The sequence below is a fragment of the Indicator indicator genome, chromosome 19, assembly GCF_027791375.1.
Source record: "Indicator indicator isolate 239-I01 chromosome 19, UM_Iind_1.1, whole genome shotgun sequence".
Classification (NCBI taxonomy): domain Eukaryota; kingdom Metazoa; phylum Chordata; class Aves; order Piciformes; family Indicatoridae; genus Indicator; species Indicator indicator.
The window spans coordinates 20,857,230-20,878,585 of NC_072028.1; the positions used below are offsets into that span (position 1 = coordinate 20,857,230).

Sequence of the window (21,356 nt, forward strand, 5' to 3'; positions counted from 1 at the left end):
TGGGCCACCTCCTCCTTGCTCCAGGAGGTGCCCCATCTCCCACATCCCATCGTGTCCCTGCCGCTCCCAGATCCTGGGTGGGCAGTGAGAGATGCCCAGGCAGCTCCGGGATCAGGGATGCCACCTGGCAGAGGACAAGAAGGGCCACTGAGAGAATGCTCCATGGAGAGCCAGCTCCACTGTGTGTCCTTATGTCCAAGGAACCAGGACTGAAGGACATCGTGGCCATCCCGTGCCCTCTGGCTGGTACTGCAGATGGCACTTTGGGACCTGCTGGCCAGGGGGCAAGGGGCTGCAGGACAGCTCGGTGGTGTCAGCGTCTTCCCAGCGCTGCGACCCGGCACAAGTGTTTGGCAGCGGAAGACAGCGCCCGGGGAAAGCAGGCTGCTGCTGCTGCCACCACCTGCCAGGAGTGGCAGCGAGGAGAAGGCACCCCCAGGGCTGCCGCTTGAGGAGCTGCTGCCTCCTGCTCCCCTTTCCTACAGGCGTCATTTACCTTCCCCAGGCTGGCCGTGCCCTGCCGCCGCTGCCCCATGGAGCTGGCCCACAGAATAACAAAATGAACCAAGTAGGAAAAGATCATCAAGTCCAACCTATTACCTAATACCTAACACCTCCTGACAACCAAACCATGGCTCCCAGTGCCACAGCCAAGCTTTTTATGAACACTCCAGGGATGGTGACTCCACCACCTCCCTGGGCAGCACATCCCAATGGCCAAGCCCTCTTCATGGGAAGAATTTCTTCCTCACGTCCAGCCCAAACCTCCCCTGGGGCAGCTTGAGACTGTGTCCTCTTCTTCTGCCACTGCTTGCAGCCCCACCTGGCTACAGCCTCCCTTCAGGGAGTTGTAGAGAGCAATGAGGTCTGCCCTGAGCCTCCTCTTCTCCAAGCTAAACACCCCCAGCTCCCTCAGTCTCTCCTCACAGGGCTGTGCTCCAGCCCCCTCCCCAGCCTTGTGCTCCAGCCCCCTCCCCAGCCTTGTGCTCCAGCCCCCTCCCCAGCCTTGTGCTCCAGACTCCTCCCCAGCCTCGTTCCCCTTCTCTGGACACCTTCCAGCCTCTCAATGTCCTTCTTAGATGAGGAGCCCAGAGCTGGACACAGCACTCCAGGTGTGGCCTGACCAGTGCTGAGCACAGGGCAGGATGACTTCCCTGCTCCTGCTGGCCACACTCTTCCTGATGCAGGCCAGGATGCCCTTGGCCTTCTTGGCCACCTGGGCATACTGCTGGCTCATGTTCAGCTGCTATCAACCAGCACCCCCAGGTTCCATTCTGCCTGGCTGCCCTCCAGCCACTCTGTCCCCAGCCTGTAGTACTGCATGGGGTTGGTGTGGCCAAAGTGCAGAACCTGGCACTCGGATGCTGCTGCCTGGGGATTCCTGCTGAGCACCCCCCAGACTGCCCCTGCCTTGCTTCTGCTGGGAGCCCAGTCTGGAGCTGGAAGCTAGGGGAAGTCTCCATCCCCAGTGCAGCCGTGGTCCCCTCTGGATCTTCCTCTGTGTGCTGCTTTCCAAGCCTGCCACAGCCATGGTGGCAATGTGGCATCAGGGACGCCTTCATGTGCATCAACACCCAGATCCAGGGGAGATCTTCTGGCTCTCTACAACTCTGTGAAAGGAGGTTGTAGCCAGGTGAGGGTTGGTCTCTTCTCCTAAGTGACAGGACAAGAGGAAACAGCCTCAAGCTGCACCAGGGCAGGTTTAGGTTGGATATGAGGAACAATTTCTTCCCTGAAAGAATTGCCAAGCCCTGAAATAGGCTGCTCAGGGCAGTGGGGGAGTCCCCATCCCTGGAGGGATTTCAAAGCTGTGTAGATGTGATGCTGAGGGATGTGGGTCAGTGGTGACCTGCCAGTGCTGAGTTAAGGGTTGGACTTGTCAGTCTCAAAGGTCTTTTCTAGCCTCAACAATTCTGTGATCCTGTGACATGTGACAGCTCACAGGCTGCTGGGGTGGTACCTGTGGCACCCCTGGCTCAGGATGTCCAGGACAGAGCACTCCTTTGATTTCCCTTCTGCCCCAGCATGGGGAGGTTCTGCCCAGCTGCCCACTCCTGCTCCTGATCACCTGGAGTACCCTGGGCCAGCCTGGATCATTCCCTAGGCATGAAGTACCCCTGACACTGGAGCATCCTGGTGGAGAATCTCAATGGAGCATCCCGGTGGAGAATCCCACTGAAGCATCGCTGATGCCAGAGCATCCCAATGGAGCATCCTGGTGGAGCCTCCCTGATGCCAAAGCATCCCAATGGAGCATCCTGGCAGAGCATCCCAATGGAACATCCTGGTGGAGCATTGCTGACGCCGGGACATCCCCATGGCCTGCAGCATCCCTGAGGCCGGAGCATCCTCGTGGAGCATCCCGGTGGAACGTCCATCCCGGGATGTCCGCGGGAGGGCGCTGCCGAGCACGGAGGGGGCCTCAGCCGGGTCCGGGGCGGGTCCGGGGCTGGCCGTCCGAGGGCCGTGTCCTCTCCGTCCCCGCCCCGGTAGCGGCGGGAGCGGTGGCGCTGCCATGGCGGAGGCGGCGGTGCCTTGCCGGGTGCAGTACCTGGAGGACTCGGACCCCTTCGGCTGCGGCAGCTTCCCGGAGCCGCGGCGAGCCCCGGTGTACGCCGTGGAAGAGGCGCTGCCGCTGGGGCTGCAGCTGCCCGCCCTGCACCGCCTGCTCGGAGCGCCGCTGCCGGTGAGAGCGATCGGGACGGGAGGGGGGCACCAAGAATGCCTGGGTGTGGGAGGGGAGTATGCGTCTGGAAGGAGCGGGACGGCGGGAACCCGCCGGAGCCCGGGCAGCGCTTCCCGGGACGAGTGAGGGCGGAACCCGGGCGATGGCGGGTCCCTGGCGGCCTCGGATGAGTCGGCGAGAGGAAGAGGATGTGATCGCCCGGGGCGGGAGGAACCCGGGCAGGGGGAGTGAGGAGGAAGGCAGCCAGACGTCTGTCCGTCTGTCCGTCCGTCCGTCCGTCCGTCCGTCCGTGCCCGCGCCTCTGAGGCAGGCAGCGATGTGCCCACCCCAGCATCCCCCTTCCGCGCCGGCTGCGGGGAGCTCGCCGGGAGCACAGCGGGGACCGGCCTCCGATGTCCCCGCTGGCTGCAGCCCTAGGGGGATGACATGGAGCCCGGGGGCACCAGCCCCTCGTCCTTGGAAATCGGCACGGAAACTCCTTCTGAGCCATTTCCTGCGGCCGGGAGGAAGGCGGGAGGCTGGAGCATGGAGCAAGGCACCGCGTCCTGCCTCTGTGTGTCCTGCGGAGCGAGGGAATGGGGAACTCTCTCTTCTGGGGGGGTCTTCTGTTGGCATGGTGCTCTCAGTGCATCCTTTATAGCGTAGGCAGAGGCTGTTGTCCTCCGTGTGAATGCAAGACCCAGCAGAGCTTTGGCAGTGGTTGAGCATCTTCTGGTCCTGAAGCACCACAGGAGTGCCGGGAAGAGCAGCGGGAGAGCTGGGGGCAGCAGGAGGGGGAAACCAGCGCAGTGTGCCTGGTCCTGAGCTCAGGAGGGGTAAAATCAGCCCAGTGTGCCTGGTGATGGGCTCAGGAGGGGTAAAACCAGCCCAGTGTGCCTGGTCCTGAGCTCAGGAGAGGGAAACCAGCCAATGTGCCTGGTGCTGAGCTCACTGCCCCGTCAGGGGAGGTGAGATAGCCGTGAAACCTTTGCTTGGACCAGAAAACTTCTCCTTTTTTATCCCCTTTTTGGTTTTTCTTGGAGCAAGGCAACAGCGTCCCGCGTCGTCGCGGCTGTCATGGGATGTTTAGGCGGTGACTAAAGGGAGTTTGTTTGGGAACAAACAGCCCCGGGCCATGACGAATGGAGCAACCTCGGGTTTCAGGCGTGTGCTCTCCTCCCCGGGCAGGAGCTGGCTGTAACGCGATCGCCTCGGGTGCTCCTCCGGGGCTGGACACAGCGTTCCTGAGGGCAGGAGCACTGCAAGGAGGTCCTGTGCCTGGCGGAGGCATGTGGATCCTAGGATTTCGAGCTCTCTTCTGCCCCAGCCCAGCTCCGGGTGGGTTTTTTTGTCTGATGTTTCCCTGCACGACCCTTGGTAAAGCTGTGGGTGAGTGGCAGGGCTGCTGCTCTGGGTTTAGAAGGCAGGGTTTTGGTTAAGTTAAACGGCTTGCAAACCACATGGAGCATCCTGAGGCTCCACCCATGACCTGGGATGTTGGCTGGGATTTGTGTGAGCCTCCTGCAGTGGGGTTTACACCTTGGGGGAGTGAGCTTGGTCTCCTCCACCACCTGGTTCAGTCAAGGTTTGGAGCTGGCATCCTTGAGCCACGCAGACTTCGTTACCCTGGCACAAGCAGCTGACCCCTCCCTTGGTGCCCTCTGTGCCAGGTAGAGCTCAGCTCCATTAGTCACCCTCCTAAAATTAGGAAGTGAACAGGTCGGATTTTTCCCAAGGAATTGGCTGTAAAAAGATCGTCAGCTGGGGCTGCCTGGTGCCAGGTTTGTCTCGCTGGGCAGCGTGTCTGCAGCCACAGAGCACTGAGAGGAAGGTGCCTCAGGCAGGAGGCAGCTGGCCTGGGGGGTGTCTCCATGTTTACAGAATCACAGAGTGGTCTGGGTTGGAAGGGACCTCCAAAGCTCATCCAGTCCAACCCCCTCTGCACTCAGCAGGGACATCCCCGACTAGATCAGGTTGCCCCGAGCCCTGTCCAGCCTCACCTTGAATATCTCCAGGGATGGAGCCTCAACCATCACCCTGGGCAATCTGTTGCAGTGTTTCACTACCCTCATGGTAAAGAACCCTCGTGGTTGCTGATCAAGAGGATGGATTTGTGCAGCAGGACCCCTGGCCTGCTTGCTCACAGTGTGGGTGAGGGTGCAGGACCAACTGGCCTGGTTTTTAGACTGGTTTGGGTTGGAAGGCACCTTAAAGATCACCCAATTCCAGGGGCACCTCCCACCAGCCCAGGTTGCTCAAGGCCTGATCCAGCCTGGCCTGGAACACCTCCAGGGAGGGGGCAGCCACAACCTCCCTGGGCAACCTGTGCCAGTGTCTCCTCACCCTCACTGGAACTGCAGCACCCAGGGGATGAGCTGCAGCCTGGGGGGACCCTCCCTGAGCACAGCAAAGCTGCTCCTGAGCTGGGCTAAGTCTGGAGGTGATGAAGGGAAGGTTTCTCATGCCTTGAACAGCCTGTCCTGGCCTGTAACATCCTCACCCCGCGCACAAGTGGCTGCTGATGGATTTTTCATGCTCTCCGGAAGGTCTGATTGTGCTTGCAAATACCTTCCTGCTTTGTTTGCTGCTGCATTGTCCAGCTCCAGGAGGCTGATACCATCTTCTCCTGCTTCCCAGAAATTTTCTGCTCCCCTTGGGTGATGCTTGCACTGGGTGTGGGGCATTGCTGACCCCTCCACAGGCAAATTCTTTGACAGGGCAGATTTTTTGTCGGGTTTTTTGTTTGGCTATCCCTGTGGTCCCCAAAGGCCACTGCACTGCCTTGCCCCTGCTGCTATCTCACCTGGGAATCTGGGGATTCTTCCAAATGATTGCAAAACCCAGTGGCTGGAGCTTCACTTTCCCCTTCCTGCCCTGGAAGCCTAGGGAGGAGCAAACAGCTCAGTGCTAGCTCTCAGGCTCAGAATCACAGAATTGTCAGGGCTGGAAGGGAGCTCAAGGCTCAGCCAGTCCCAACCCCCCTGCCATGGGCAGGGACACCTCACACCACAGCAGGTTGCTCACAGCCACCTCCAGCCTGGCTGCAAAAACCTCCAGGGATGTGTCTCAAGGAGATGGAGCTTTGATGGAAAGCCACCCCAGGGAGCTGCAGGAGCTGCAGCCAACATTGCTGTGTGGGTCACCAACCTGCCCTCTGGGTGCCCAGGGCAGAGTTTTATAGAAAGCCCAATCCCAGGGCTTTGGTCCTGGTCCTTAGCTCCCCAGTGCAGGTTTGGGCAAGGAGCATCAGCTCCTCAGAGAGGGGTGGTGGAAATGCTTTAGGAGTAGGGGCAGAGGTGCTGTGGTGCTGGCACAAGCAGGCAGGCATTGCCCTCCCTCTGCCCCTACCCACACATAGAATCATAGAACCAGAGAACTGTCAGGGCTGGAAGGGAGCTCAAGGCTCAGCCAGTGCCAACCCCCCTGCCATGGGCAGGGACACCTCACACCACAGCAGCTTGCTCACAGCCACCTCCAGCCTGGCTGCAAAAACCTCCAGGCATGAGGCTTCCACAACCTCCCTGGGCAACCTCTGCCAGTCTCTCACCACCCTCTGGGGAAGAATTTCTTCCTAACATCCAACCTGAATCTCCCCATTTCTAGTTTTGCTCCCTCCCCCCTAGTCCTGTCATTACCTAACACTCTAAAAAGTCCCTCCCCAGCTTTCTTGGAGCCTCCTTCAGATCCTGGAAGGCCACAAGAAGGCCTCCTCAGAGCCTTCTCCAGCCTGCACAACCCCAACTCTCTCAGTCTGTCCTCAGAGCAGACGAGCTATGGCTTGGTGGAGCAGAGCTGCTGGCGCAACCTCAGAGTGTGTGAGCCCCATCCCACCAGCCCTGCTTGGGGGGTACCTGACTTGAGTGAGGAAGAAGAAACTGCAGCAGGACAGGTTGGGAGGGGATCTGCTGGAGAGCAGCCCCAAGGAGAAGGAGCTGGCAGTGCTGCTGGGCAGCAAGTTCTGCATGGCACAGCAATGTGCCCTGAGGGCCAAGAAGGCCAAGGGGGTCCTGGAGGGCATTCAGCAGAGTGTGGCCAGCAGGGCCAGGGAGGTTCTTCTCCCCCTCTGCTCTGCCCTGGTGAGGCCACCTCTGGAATATTGCATCCAGGCTTGGGCTCCCCAGTTCAGGAGGGACAGGGATCTGCTGGAGGGAGTCCAACAGAGAGCTAGCAGGATGCTGAAGGGACTGCAGCACTGCCCTCTGGGCAGAGGCTGAGAGCCCTAGGGCTGTTTCATCTGGAGAAGAGAAGACTGAGAGGGGATTTAATAAATGTTTATAAATATCTGAGGGCTGGAGGTCAAGAGGGAGGGGACAGCCTCTGCTCAGTTGCACCCTGGGATAGGACAAGGGGCAATGGCTGGAAACTCCAGCACAGGAGGTTCCACCTCACCATGAGGAGGAACTTCTGCACTGTGAGGATCCCAGAACACTGGAACGGGCTGCCCAGAGACGTTGTGGAGTCTCCTCTTCTGGAGCCTTTCAAGCCCCATCTGGATGTGTTCCTGTGCCACCTGTGCTGGATTCTATGGTCCTGCTCTGCACAGGGGGTGGGGTTGGACTTGCTGATCTTGGAAGGTCCCTTCCAACCCCTAACATCCTATGATTCACCACAGGTCTTCACCCCACTTAACCTCTGGCAGGTATGAAAGTGGTGAGATGGAGCTGCTGGCTGTGCTGCCAGCCTCCCAGAGGAACCAGCCTGGAAGTGCTGCTTTGCTGAGCACTCAGATTCTAGCGTGGGTGGTGCTCAGCAGCCTCTGCTGCTCTCCGGCTCTTGGCATGGTCCTTGCTTGGGTCATGGGGCAGGGGCTGTGGTCACGCATCCATGCCATGGCTGTGCCAGGCCACCAGCTGCTTGCCAGGCCCAGGGTCCTCTCTGCTGCTCTGACAAACGAGGGAGCTGTTAATTAACAGCGAGGAGCTCTGAGTGAGAGGGACGCACGCAAGGGAGAACAGTTCTGGGCCAGCTCCGGGTGTCCTCCAGGGACCCCTCCTGGCCTGGCTTGGGGTTTTGGGGGGTTTTGTTTTGTTCTCCCCCACCCCATGATAAGGCAGTGGCACTGCTCCCATCATCCACTTGCTGCCATCCATCGGGCAGGAGGCAGTGATCAAGTCCCTGGACAATAAGCACCTCTCTTAGCCCTGAAACTGAAGCACTGGGGAAGGCTGCAGGCAAGAGGCTGCTCCTGAAGCATCAATCCCCAGGTGTGTGAGGAGGGTGGGCAGAGGTTTGTGATGTTGGATGGTTGTGACCCTTGTGTTTAACTCTGACCCAAGCCGCAGCAAATGGGATTTTTATTTTAATTTAATTTAACTTCATTTTATTTTTTCTTATTTTATTGTATTTTATTGTATGTTATTTTATTTTATTTTATTTTATTTTATTTACTTTTTATTATTTTATTTACTTTTTATTATTTTCTTTTAAGGTATTTTGTTTTCATTTGCTGTATTTTATGGGTTTTTTTAATTTATTTTATTTCATTTTTATTATTTTATTTTATGGGGTTTATTTTATTTGTTTTGTTTTATTTTACGTTGTTTATTTTTATTATCATTTAATTTTTTTTAACATTTTATTTTATGTTTTTTATTTTATTCTATTTTATTTTACTATTTTATTTTATTCATTTTATTTTATTTTACTTTATTTTAGTTTAGTTTTACTTTTATTTTATTTTACTTTATTTTATTTTATTTTTACTTTATTTTATTATTTTTATTTTATTTTACTTTTATTTTATTTATTTTATTTTATTTTAGTTTTATTACTTTTATTTTACTTTATTATTTTTATTATATTTTTACTTAATTTAATTTTAGTTTTTATTTTATTTTATTTTATTTTATTTTACTTTACTTTATTTTATTTCATTTTATTTTCCTGTAATTTACCCATGGCCTTCCCAGAAGAGCCTCAGCAAGGCTGGGAAATTGTGGTTGCTGCAAAAACAAAGTGGTCAGAGAGGAGGGAAAGTGTTTCCTCTGCTGGCAGATAGAGAGAGTGTTCCTTACCCAGCTTTGGGGGCACCCTCCTGCATGGGCATGGCTGGATAGGGGCGAGCAGGAAGCTGTGGCACTGTGCTAGCTGGTGGCAGCTTGGCTGTGGATGGAGGTTGCCTCCAACTTGGTGGCAGAATTGTCAGGGTTGGAAGGGAGCTCAGGGCTCAGCCAGCTCCAACCCCCTGCCATGGGCAGGGACACCTCACACCACAGCAGGTTGCTCACAGCCACCTCCAGCCTGGCTGCAAAAACCTCCAGGCAGGAGGCTTCCACCACCTCCCTGGGCAACCTCTGCCAGGCTCTCACCACCCTCCTGGGCAAGAATTTCTTCCTCACATCCAATCTCAATCTCCCCACTTCTACTTTTGCTCCATCCCCCCCAGTCCTATCACTCCCTGACACCCTCCAAAGTCCCTCCCCAGCTTTCTTGGAGCCCCCTTCAGATCCTGCAAGGCCACCAGAAGGTCTCCTGGGAGCCTTCTCCTCTCCAGCCTGCACAACCCCAACTCTCTCAGGCTGTCCTCAGAGCAGAGCAGCTCCAGCCCTCTGCTCCTCCTCCTGGCCCTTCTCTGGACACCTTCCAGCCCCTCCAGAGCCTTCCTGGAACAGAGGCTCCAGCACTGGACCCAGAGCTCCAGGTGTGGTCTGAGCAGAGTGGAGCAGAGGGGCAGAATCCCCTCCCTGGCCCTGCTGGCCACACTTCTGCTGCTGCAGCCCAGGCTCTGCTTGGCTCTCTGGGCTGCAAGTGCTGACTGCTGGCTCCTGCTGAGCTTCTCCTCCCCCAGCACCCCCAAGGCCTTTCCTTCAGGGCTGCTCTCCAGCCAGTCCCTGCCCAGCCTATAGCAGTGCTTGGGATTGCCCTGCCCCAGCTGCAGGACCTTGCCCTTGGCCTTGGTGAACCTCAGGAGGTTGTCATGGCCCCAGCTCTGCAGCCTGTGCAGGTCCCTCTGGATGGATCCCTTCCCTCCAGCCTGTGCAGGTCCCTCTGGATGGATCCCTTCCCTCCAGCCTGTGCAGGTCCCTCTGGATGGATCCCTTCCCTCCAGCCTCTGCAGGTCCCTCTGGATGGATCCCTTCCCTCCAGCCTCTGCAGGTCCCTCTGGATGGATCCCTTCCCTCCAGCCTGTGCAGGTCCCTCTGGATGGATCCCTTCCCTCCAGCCTGCACAGGTCCCTCTGGATGGATCCCTTCCCTCCAGCCTGTCTGCTGCACCACACAGCTTGGTGTCATCAGCACACTTGCTGAGGGTGCACTCAATGCCACTCTCCATGCCACCAACAAAGATTTTTGAACCAGAGTGGTCCCAGGACTGATCCCCGAGGAACTCCACTTGTCCCTGGCCTCCACTGGGACATGGACTCATTGACAGCCACTCTTTGGGTGGGGCTGTGAAGCCAGTTCTTCATCCACTGAATGGTCCATCCCTCAGTGAGATCTCTGTGTTTCCACCTTCCCATGTCTCAGGCTTGAGGCTTCAGGGTAGGTAATGTTGTTTTTTTAAATGGAGCCAGGGAAACCCTTTCCAGGCCATGGAGTCCTTGTCCTTGTCCCACTGGTCCTGGCACCACCTTCATGTCCTCAGCAAGACCCCAGCTCCTCCCTGTGTGCTGGCTGAAGGACACCAGTGATGCTGTGGGGGTAGCTGGAGCTCCCAGGAGCCAGAGGTGTGAGCGTGGGATGCTCTCCTCCCCCAGCTCTGCTTTGCCTGCCAGTCCCTCTGAGCCTGGAAGCTGAGCTCATGTGAACATGGTTCTGTGGAAGGGATCAGAGCTGCCCTGCACCAGGAGCTGCACCCTGTGACCCCAGACTGCTGTCCCTAGCAGCATGGCCTGAGGTCCCAGCTCTGCTCCCACACAGAATCATGGAATCCCAGAATTGTTTGGGTTGGAGGAGACCTCTAAGGTCATCCAAGCAGCAACCCCAACCCCACCCTGGCCATCAAACCATGGCCACAAGTGCCATGGCCACACATTTCCTGAACACCTCCAGGCATGGGGACTCCACCACCTCCCTGGGCAGCCTCTGCCAATCCCTCACCACTCTTGCACCAGAGAAGTTATTCCTCCTCTCCACCCTAAGCCTCCCCTGGCACAGTTTCAGACCATTTCCTCTCAGGGTGTGACCCCTCCATCCCCACAACCAGCCTGACCTGGGGCAGGCTCTGCTCCCTGCCTTGGAAGGGGTTTGGCTGGGCAGGGTGAGCCTGGGACAGTGCAAGTTCCATTCTGGGGGGGCAGGAGGGGTACTTGCTGGGGGGGGGTCACAAGCAAAGCCAGGCCCAGCACTCAGAGCATCCCTCGTGGGGAATGCTGCCAGGCTCACACGGGAAATGCTCTGGGCTGAGTCCCAGGGCTTGGCCTCCACGCCAGCTGGGACATGTCACAGCTGGGACATGTCACTGGGGAGGGGGGAGGGGGGGCTGACTCTGGCTTGCTGGGGCTCTGGCAGCCCAGAGAAGGCAAAGCTGGGGCTGTGAGTGGCAAATTGCTGTGTCTGAGTGGCCGGCAGGGTGTTGGGATGCCCTGAGGGGATGCTTGGGAGGGTGCAGGAATGTCTGGGAGAATGTAAGGATGCCTGAGAGGAGGCCTGGGGTTGGGGGGAGGTGGGGGAGGGAATGCAGTGAGGTGCAGGCAGATGTGGGGATGCCTGACAGGATATGAATGCAAGGATGCCTGAGGGGATGCCCAGGGGAATGCAGGGATACCCAGGAGGATACCTGAAGGGATGCCTGGTTATAGATGCAGGGTTGCCTGAGGAGATGCCCAGGCAGGAATGCCCAGGGAGGTGCCTGGGTGAGTGCAGTGAGACTCAGGAGGTGTGCCCAAGCAGATGCAGTGGTACTTGAAGGGATGCACAGAGGATGCAAAAAGGGTCTGCCATGCCCAGGAGGATGCAGGGATGTCCATTTGGGCCAGAGGGATGCCTAGGAGAGCCTGTCCCTGGAGAACAATCAAAGCTTTCACCAGCAAGCAAACCCTGCCTGGCATCAGCGCTCACAACGCCTGTGCCAGGGGCAGGGCTGGCAGCCAAGGAGCGCTTGCCTGGTGCCAGCAGCACTGTTGCCATGGCTGGCTAGCGTGGCCAGGCAGCAGGGGAGGTGGGGCAGGACACAAACAACACAATAAGTGCCTCCAGCCCAGCAGCAGCAGCCCTGCCAAATTGCTCCTTATGGTTGAGGCTTACTCAGGGTTGTTAATCACCACGGGGCACGTGGCAGGGGCTTCTGCCCTCTGGCTCCTGGGGATGCCACTTGGGCAGGCTCCCCAAGATTTTTTGTGTCTCAAGGAGATGGAGCTTTGATGGAAAGCCACCCCAGGGAGCTGCAGGAGCTGCAGCCAACATTGCTGTGTGGGTCACCAACCTGCCCTCTGGGTGCCCAGGGCAGAGTTTTATAGAAAGCCCAATCCCAGGGCTTTGGTCCTGGTCCTTAGCTCCCCAGTGCAGGTTTGGGCAAGGAGCATCAGCTCCTCAGAGAGGGGTGGTGGAAATGCTTTAGGAGTAGGGGCAGAGGTGCTGTGGTGCTGGCACAAGCAGGCAGGCATTGCCCTCCCTCTGCCCCTACCCACACATAGAATCATAGAACCACAGAACTGTCAGGGCTGGAAGGGAGCTCAAGGCTCAGCCAGCTCCAACCCCCCTGCCGTGGGCAGGGACACCTCACACCACAGCAGGTTGCTCACAGCCACCTCCAGCCTGGCTGCAAAAACCTCCAGGCAGGAGGCTTCCACCACCTCCCTGGGCAACCTCTGCCAGTCTCTCACCACCCTCCTGGGCAAGAATTTCTTCCTCACATCCAATCTCAATCTCCCCACTTCTAGGTTTTTTCCATCCCCCCCAGTCCTATCCCTCCCTGACACCCTAAAAAGTCCCTCCCCAGCTTCCTTGCAGCCCCTTTCAGATCCTGGAAGGCCACAAGGTGGTCTCCTGGCAGCCTTCTCTTCTCCAGACTGAACAGTCCCAACTCTCTCAGTCATTGCCCTGCTCCATCTGCTCCAGAGAAGCTGCCTGGGTGCTGCAAGGGTGCTGCTGGGTCCCAGGTGACTGAGAGGCTTTGTGGGGGCAGTGCCTAGAGCACCCCTGGGTGCCATGCCTGCTGGCTAGGGTGTTCTGTGGGTGCTGTGCATGGATTTTAGGGGGGGAGATGCTGTCACCCCAGTCTTGCCTTGGGCTGTGCTTGTCCCAGTCCAACTGGAAGGTGCTAGGTGGCTGCAGGCTGTCAGCCAGGTGACATTCCATTGTGATTCACCCTGGATTGGGGCATGCCTGGATGCCTTGGCAGATCCCACAGCCCCAGTCCCTGTGAATGGGGAGGATTCATCTGCCCAGCCAAGGCAGCAGCCCTGGGAGGAGATGGATCCTGCCCTGGTTCCACCCTGGCTGACTAAGGGGAGCCCCAGGGAGTGGATCAGCCTCTTGCCATGGCACTCATCCAAGGGGTTGCTGAGCAGCCTTCGGGCACTGGGGCCGCCCCTGCTCTGCCTTTCCCCAGCCTGGGGCTCCATGTTTCTGCCCAGTCTGCCCCTGGGCTGGGCTGGAGGATGCCAGGGCAGCTCCTTAGGGGGGCAGGGTGAGCCCTGTCCCCCTGCTCTGGGATGCAGCTGCCCGATGGGTTCGCAGCGGCTGGAAGGGTGGTGCAGGAATGCTGTGTCCTCGGGGGAGCTGGGACAGTGGTGCTGAGCACTGGGGCTCAGCCCAGCTCTGTGTTTCCCCAGCTGGAAGACTGCACACTGCAGGTCTCACCCTCTGGACACTACCTGGACCTCGACTTGTCCCTGCTAGAGCAGAAAGATGACCTGGAGGGTTTCTACGAGGAGGTCAGGTGAGGCATGCAGGGGGTGCCTGAGACCCCCAGGGATGGAACAGGAGGACCCTGTCTGCGTGTCAGGGCCAGGGGGCACGGGCAAAGGGGCTGGGGTGGTCCTGCTGCCGGTGCTGATGTGGTGTTCCCACCCCCCTCTAGGAAGGGGAGACGACCGACCCTGATCCTGCGCACGCAGCTCTCTGTCCGGGTCCACGCCATCATCGGTGAGTCAGGGGCAGGGCTGCTCCCGGCTCCACCCTGCAGGGCTGCTCCCTGCTCCACACTGCTCCCTGCTCCACACTGCTCTCTGCTCCACACTGCTCTGCTCCCTGCCCCACACTGCTCTCTCCCTGCTCCACACTGCTCTGCTCCCTGCCCCACACTGCAGGGCTGCTCCCTGCTCCACACTGCTCTGCCCCTGCTCTGCCCCTGCAGGGCTGCTCCCTGCTCCACACTGCTCCCTGCTCCACACTGCTCTCTGCTCCACACTGCTCTGCTCCCTGTCCCACACTGCTCTCTCCCTGCTCCACACTGCAGGGCTGCTCCCTGCTCCACACTGCTCTGCCCCTGCTCTGCCCCTGCAGGGCTGCTCCCTGCTCCACACTGCTCTGCCCCTGCTCTGCCCCTGCAGGGCTGCTCCCTGCTCCACACTGCTCTGCTCCCTGCTCCACACTGCTCTCTCCCTGCCCCACACTGCTCCCTGCTCCACACTGCTCCTTCCCTGCTCCACACTGCTCTGCTCCCTGCTCCACACTGCTCCTTCCCTGCTCCATACTGCTCCTTCCCTGCTCCACACTGCTCTCTCCCTGCTCCACCCTGCAGGGCTGCTCCCTGCTCCACACTGCTCTGCCCCTGCAGGGCTGCTCCCTGCTCCACACTGCTCTGCCCCTGCAGGGCTGCTTCCTGCTCCACACTGCTCTGCCCCCTACTCCACCGTGCAGGGCTGCTCCCTGCTCCACACTGCCCTGCTCCCTACTCCACACTGCTCTGCTCCCAGTGGCTGGAACATGGATGGTGGGGATTTGGTCTTGGTGATGGAGAGGGGCAGTGATACCTACAGGGCTTCTCCTGCCCCCCATAACCCCTCCCAGGGTGCAGGGGACATGGTCCCCAGGAGGTTGGTGGGGGCTTGCTGAGTAATCTCCCCTCCATCCTCTGTGACCAGGACTTCTTTGCCTCTTGGGTTTAGGAGCCTACCACCCACTGCAGAGATCCCAGGTCATCCCCTTTGGGAGAGCTCTAAATACAGCAAGATGCAAACAACCAGCTGGAGGGCTGCTGAAGGTGCTGCTGTGGCTTTGTGGCAGCCTGCTCAAAGCTCCTGAGAAATATCTGGGAGCCTCAAGCCTAAATTTGTCCTTAAGAAGGGGCAAAACAAGCCCTGAAGCAGCCAGGCATCAGCTGGGCCACGCAGGGCTGTGGCCGAGCGGTGCAGGAAGGCTGGGGTCAGGGTCCTGCTCTTTGCTGGTGGTTCCCAGGCTCCAGCTCAGCCCCAGGCTGCTCTCTTGGCGTTTCTTTCCCCTTTGAGAAGCTGCTAAGTGAGTGGAAGAGGCTGCTTGGGGCCTGGTGTTTGCAGAGCCCTTGTTGGCATGTCAGGAGGACTTCCCTGCTCAGCCCTTTTGACGGCCCCAAGCCTGACCCAGAAAACTTGGGATGCTGGGAGGAGTGGAGTTTGGGATGCAGGAAGTGCTGGCTGCTGATGCCTTTGGGTGCTGCCTTTTGGAGCAGAGCTTTCCCAGCTTCCCATTGCCCCAGCTGGCTCCTGCCTGTAAGGATCCATCCTTGGAGCAGATATCCTGCCTGTAAGGATCCATCCCTGGGAGCAGCTATCCTGCCTGCAGGTTCCATCCCTGGGAGCAGGTATCCTGCCTGTAAGGATCCATCCTTGGAGCAGATATCCTGCCTGTAAGGATCCATCCTTGGGAGCAGATATCCTGCCTGTAAGGATCCATCCCTGGGAGCAGATATCCTGCCTGCAGGTTCCATCCCTGGGAGCAGATATCCTGCCTGTAAGGATCCATCCTTGGGAGCAGATATCCTGCCTGTAAGGATCCATCCCTGGGAGCAGATATCCTGCCTGTAAGGATCGATCCCTGGGAGCAGATATCCTGCCTGCAGGTTCCATCCCTGGGAGCAGGTATCCTGCCTGTAAGGATCCATCCCTGGGAGCAGATATCCTGCCTGCAGGTTCCATCCCTGGGAGCAGATATCCTGCCTGTAAGGATCCATCCCTGGGAGCAGATATCCTGCCTGTAAGGATCCATCCTTGGAGCAGATATCCTGCCTGCAGGTTCCATCCCTGGGAGCAGGTATCCTGCCTGTAAGGATCCATCCCTGGGAGCAGATATCCTGCCTGCAGGTTCCATCCCTGGGAGCAGGTAGTCTCCAGCCAGCTTTCAGCCTGGTGACCCCAAGCAGCCAGCCACACACTGGCATCCTTCCCATCCCCATCCTGCAGCTCTTCCCAAAGCCATGGGGTGGCAGGGGGCATGTGGGAGCATGCCAGGGCTGTGCCCAGGGGAGGGATGGCTAAAAGGAGCTCAGCCTCCTGCCACTGTTCCTGTTTTGGGGCTGCACAGGAAACCAGAAGGGATATTTGAGTCATGGGTGGGCAGAGAAAAGAGGCAGAAGAAGGATATGGGAAGGTGGTGGGGCTGGAATAAAGAGTTGTGGATCTGGAATAAAGAGTTGTGGAGCTGGAATAGAGTAGTGGGGCTGGAATGAAGAGTTGTGGAGCTGGAATAGAGTTGTGGGGCTGGAATAGAGTTGTGGAGCTGGAATAGAGTTGTGGGGCCTGAATGAAGAGTTGTGGAGCTGGAATAGAGTTGTGGGGCTGGAATAAAGAGTTGTGGAGTTGGAATGAAGAGTTGTGGGGCCTGAATGAAGAGTTGTGGAGTTGGAATGAAGAGTTGTGGGGCTGGAATGAAGAGTTGTGGGGCTGGAATAAAGAGTTGTGGGGCTGGAATAAAAGTTGTGGGGCTGGAATGAAGAGTTGTGGAGTTGGAATGAAGAGTTGTGGGGCTGGAATGAAGAGTTGTGGAGTTGGAATGAAGAGTTGTGGAGCTGGAATAAAAGTTGTGGAGTTGGAATGAAGAGTTGTGGGGCTGGAATGAAGAGTTGTGGAGTTGGAATGAAGAGTTGTGGGGCTGGAATAAAGAGCTGTGGAGTTGGAATGAAGAGTTGTGGAGTTGGAATGAAGAGTTGTGGGGCCTGAATGAATTGCTGTGGAGCTGCAGCTGCTTCCACCCAGCATGTCCCCCAGCCAGGCAGTACCAAGGTGAAGGGGGTTGAGGTGGGAGGCAGGGGTTCCCCAGGAGCCTTTTGGAGCTGTGGGGTGGCAGTGGGCCCCTGAGGGTCCCCCCTCACTCCCTTGTCTCTCTGTCCTTCCAGAGAAGCTGTACAACTGCCAGGGGCCGGAGCTGAGGCGTTCCCTCTTCTCCCTCAAGCAGCTCTTTCAGGTACGGTGGTGGCAGCCTGGTCAGGGGGTTTTGGGGGGTTCCCCCCAGGGCTGCCTGCCCAGCCCAGCCTGGGTAACACCCTGGTGGGTCCTGGCCTTCCCCTCACAGGAGGACAAGGACCTGGTGCCTGAGTTTGTGAACCTGGACGGGCTGAGCTGCCTGATCAAAGTGGGGGCAGAGGCTGACCAGAACTACCAGAATTACATCCTGCGGGGTTGGTATCTGGGCACAGGGCACCTCATCACCAGGGAGAAAGGCTGGCACTCAGGGTGGGCACAGCCAGCCAGTTGGCCTGGGCTAGCTGGACCTTCCCAAAGCCTGTCCCTTGCCCTTGGTGTGGTGCTGCTGGAAGGGCTGGGAAAGCCCTGCCCCTGCCTGCTGCACCCTGCCCCTGCCTGCCGCGCCCTGCCAGTGCCCGCTCTGTGCCCTGACGGTGCCCTCTCTGTGCCCTGCAGCCCTGAGCCAGATCATGCTCTTTGTGGATGGGATGCAAGGAGTCATCAACCACAACGAGACCATCCAGTGGCTCTACACACTGTCAGGAAGCCTGGTGAGCCCCCCCTGACCCCACCTTGCAGCCTCCTTCCCTGCCTGTGGCCATGCCCTGGCACTGACCCCCTGGGGGCTTTACCCTACCTTCTGCCCCTGAGCTTGGTGTCCTACTACCTTTGGGTGTGTTGGCTCCTGCTGCCTCCAAGCTGGCAGTCATTCAGGGTGCCCAGAGCTCCCTTTTCCTGGTGTGACCATGCTCCTGGGCACAGAGTGTCAGAGGGCCCCACTCCAGGTCCCTTCCTGGCACCCTCTGGCCATCGGTGTCACAGCTGGAGGTTGGTCCCTGGCCATCCCCACAGCAAAGCCCCCAGCCCTAGGGTGCAGGCACAGCCATCCCCCAGTGCCCTGGCAGCCCCCTGCCACTGTGCCAACCGCTGTGCCCTCGTCCCAGTTTCGTTTGGTGGTGAAGATGGCTCTGAAGCTGCTGTTGGTGTTCGTGGAGTACGCAGAGCCCAACGCCCTGCTCCTCATCCGCGCCGTCAACGCCGTGGACCGGGCCAGAGGTTGGTGCCACCCCTCAGATAGGCACAGACTCAATCACCCAGCTTGGAACAGACCTTTGAGATCATCCAGCCCAACCTCTCACCCAGCACCATCCAATCAACTCAACCCTGGCACTGAGTGCCTCATCCAGGCTGGTTTTGAACACTTCCAGGGATGGTGACTCCACCACCTCCCTGGGCAGCACATCCCATGGCCAATCTCTCTGTCTGGGAAGAATTTCTTCCTCTCATCCAGCCCAAACCTCCCCTGGCGCAGCTTGAGACTGTGTCCTCTCCTTCTGTCACTGCTTGCCTGGGAGCAGAGCCCAACCCCCACCTGGCTACAGCCTCCCTGCAGGGAGTTGTGGAGAGCAATGAGGTCTGCCCTGAGCCTCCTCTTCTCCAGGCTGAACACCCCCAGCTCCCTCAGTCTCTCCTCACAGGGCTGTGCTCCAGCCCCCTCCCCAGCCTTGTGCCCCAGCCCCCTCCCCAGCCTTGTGCCCCAGACCCCTCCCCAGCCTTGTGCCCCAGCCCCCTCCCCAGCCTTGTTCTCCAGACCCCTCCCCAGCCTTGTGCCCCAGACCCCTCCCCAGCCTTCCTGCCCTTCTCTGGACACCTTCCAGCATCTCAACATCTTTCTTGAAATGAGGGCTCCAGAACTGGACACAGCACTCCAGGTGTGGCCTAACCAGTGCTGAGCACAGGGCAGGATGACTTCCCTGCTCCTGCTGGCCACACTCTTCCTGACACAGGCCAGGATGCCATTGGCCTTCTTGGCCACCTGGGCACACTGCTGGCTCCTGTTCAGCTGCTGTTAGCCACCACCCCCAGGTCCCTCTCTGCCTGGCTGCTCTCCAGCCACTCTGGCTCCAGCCTGTAGCTTTGGATGGGGTTTTTGTGGCCAAAGTGTAGGACCTGGCACTTAGCTGTGTTAAATCTCATTCTGTTGGTCTCTACCCATCTATCCAGCCTGGCAAGGTCCCTGCTGGAGGATGGTGTCATAGAATCATAGAACTGTCAGGGTTGGAAGGGAGCTCAAGGCTCAGCCAGCTCCAACCCCCCTGCCATGGGCAGGGACACCTCACACCACAGCAGGTTGCTCACAGCCACCTCCAGCCTGGCTGCAAAAACCTCCAGGCAGGAGGCTTCCACCACCTCCCTGGGCAACCTCTGCCAGGCTCTCACCACCCTCCTGGCCAAGAATTACTTCCTAATATGTAATCTAAATCTCCCCTCCTCTAGCTTGGATCCATCCCCCCCAGTCCTATCACTCCCTGACACCCTCCAAAGTCCCTCCCCAGCTTTCTTGGAGCCCCCTTCAGATCCTGCAAGGCCACCAGAAGGTCTCCTGGGAGCCTCCTCCTCTCCAGCCTGCACAACCCCAACTCTCTCAGGCTGTCCTCAGAGCAGAGCAGCTCCAGCCCTCTGCTCCTCCTCCTGGCCCTTCTCTGGACACCTTCCAGCCCCTCCAGAGCCTTCCTGGAACAGAGGCTCCAGCACTGGACCCAGAGCTCCAGGTGTGGTCTGAGCAGAGTGGAGCAGAGGGGCAGAATCCCCTCCCTGGCCCTGCTGGCCACACTTCTGCTGCTGCAGCCCAGGCTCTGCTTGGCTCTCTGGGCTGCAAGTGCTGACTGCTGGCTCCTGCTGAGCTTCTCCTCCCCCAGCACCCCCAAGGCCTTTCCTTCAGGGCTGCTCTCCAGCCAGTCCCTGCCCAGCCTATAGAATCATAGAATCATAGAATCAAGAAGGTTGGAAGAGACCTCAAAGATCATCGAGTCCAACCTGTCACCCTACACCTCATGCCTATCTAAACCATGGCACCAAGTGCCACTCCAATCCCCTCTTGAACACCTCCAGGGATGGTGACTCCCCCACCTCCCTGGGCAGCACATTCCAATGGCCAACCACTCTCTCTGTGAAGAACTTTCTCCTCACCTCCAGCCTAAACCTCCTGGCAGTGCTTGGGATTGCCCTGGACCCAGCTGCAGGACCTTGCCCTTGGCCTTGTTGAACCTCATGAGGTTGTCATGGCCCCAGCTCTGCAGCCTGTGCAGGTCCCTCTGGATGGATCCCTTCCCTCCAGCCTGTGCAGGTCCCTCTGGATGGATCCCTTCCCTCCAGCCTGCACAGGTCCCTCTGGATGGATCCCTTCCCTCCAGCCTGTGCAGGTCCCTCTGGATGGATCCCTTCCCTCCAGCCTGCGCAGGTCCCTCTGGATGGATCCCTTCCCTCCAGCCTGTGCAGGTCCCTCTGGATGGATCCCTTCCCTCCAGCCTGTGCAGGTCCCTCTGGATGGATCCCTTCCCTCCAGCCTGTGCAGGTCCCTCTGGATGGATCCCTTCCCTCCAGCCTGTGCAGGTCCCTCTGGATGGATCCCTTCCCTCCAGCCTGTGCAGGTCCCTCTGGATGGATCCCTTCCCTCCAGCCTGCGCAGGTCCCTCTGGATGGATCCCTTCCCTCCAGCCTGTCTGCTGCACCACACAGCTTGGTGTCATCAGCAAACCTGCTGAGGGTGCACTCAATGCCACTCTCCATGTCACCAACCAAGATCTTGAACCAGACTGGTCCTGGGACTAATCCTTGAGGTTCTCCACTTGTCCCTGGCCTCCATCACCTTCCCCCCTCCATCACCTCCACGTGGCCCTTTCCCCAGGTGCATGCCCGTGGTCCAACCTGATGGCCATCCTGGAGCAACGCCACGGCAGTGACACGGAGCTGCTGGTGTTCACCATGACGCTGATCAACAAGGTCTGGGGGTCTTGGAGTGGTCGGGGGGACACACTCCGTGTGAGTCACACTGGTTCCAGCCAGTGTCCCTCTGGTCCTGCTTAGACACTGGCAGCCCTCCCAGACCAGGACAGCTTCTATGATGTGACAGACTGCCTGGAGCAGCAGGGCATGGAGCGGGTGGTGCAGGAGTACCTGGGCAGCAAGGGCACCGACCTCGACCTGAAGCAGCAGTTCACACTTTATGAGGTCAGCAGAGGGTGGAGGGGGGGGGCATGAGGAGAGCGTGGGGGATAGCAGGGGGTGCTGTGCCCAGGTGCCATCTCCCCCCTGGCCTCTCTGCAGAGTGCCCTCAAGCTGGAGGATGGAGTGGAGGAGCCTCCGGCGGGAGGACGCAAGGAGCGGAGGAGGACAGAGGAGGGCCGGCGTGGGTGGCGAGCCCAGGGGGGCTGCTCCGAGCCCAGCCCCGAGCCACAGCCCCTGCTGGGCTCCCCTGGCACCCCCAAGGACCCCCCCATGGAGGGCAGCCTGGCAGAGTGAGTGTGGCTGGGGGTGGGCCCTGATCAGGGTGTGCCAGGGATGGTGGGGAAGCTGCTGGGGTCAGGGAGGAATGCTCTTGGAGTGGTAGGGATGCTCCTGGGATGGTGGGAATGCTTTTGGAGTGGCAGG

At 58.6% G+C, this 21,356-nt stretch overlaps 1 protein-coding gene across 1 annotated transcript in view; it reads left to right on the top strand.

The window, feature by feature from the left end:
• Positions 1-2,515: 2,515 nt before the first annotated feature.
• The window catches only part of FHOD1 (formin homology 2 domain containing 1), a 32,576-nt gene continuing 13,735 nt past the window's right edge, over positions 2,516-21,356 (top strand). Inside the window, 10 exon segments of the mRNA XM_054389883.1 lie at positions 2,516-2,686; positions 13,380-13,486; positions 13,628-13,692; positions 16,859-16,926; positions 17,035-17,140; positions 17,382-17,476; positions 17,870-17,981; positions 20,614-20,708; positions 20,793-20,936; positions 21,033-21,229. Of these exon segments, the coding sequence (XP_054245858.1) occupies positions 2,516-2,686; positions 13,380-13,486; positions 13,628-13,692; positions 16,859-16,926; positions 17,035-17,140; positions 17,382-17,476; positions 17,870-17,981; positions 20,614-20,708; positions 20,793-20,936; positions 21,033-21,229 (1,160 nt within the window).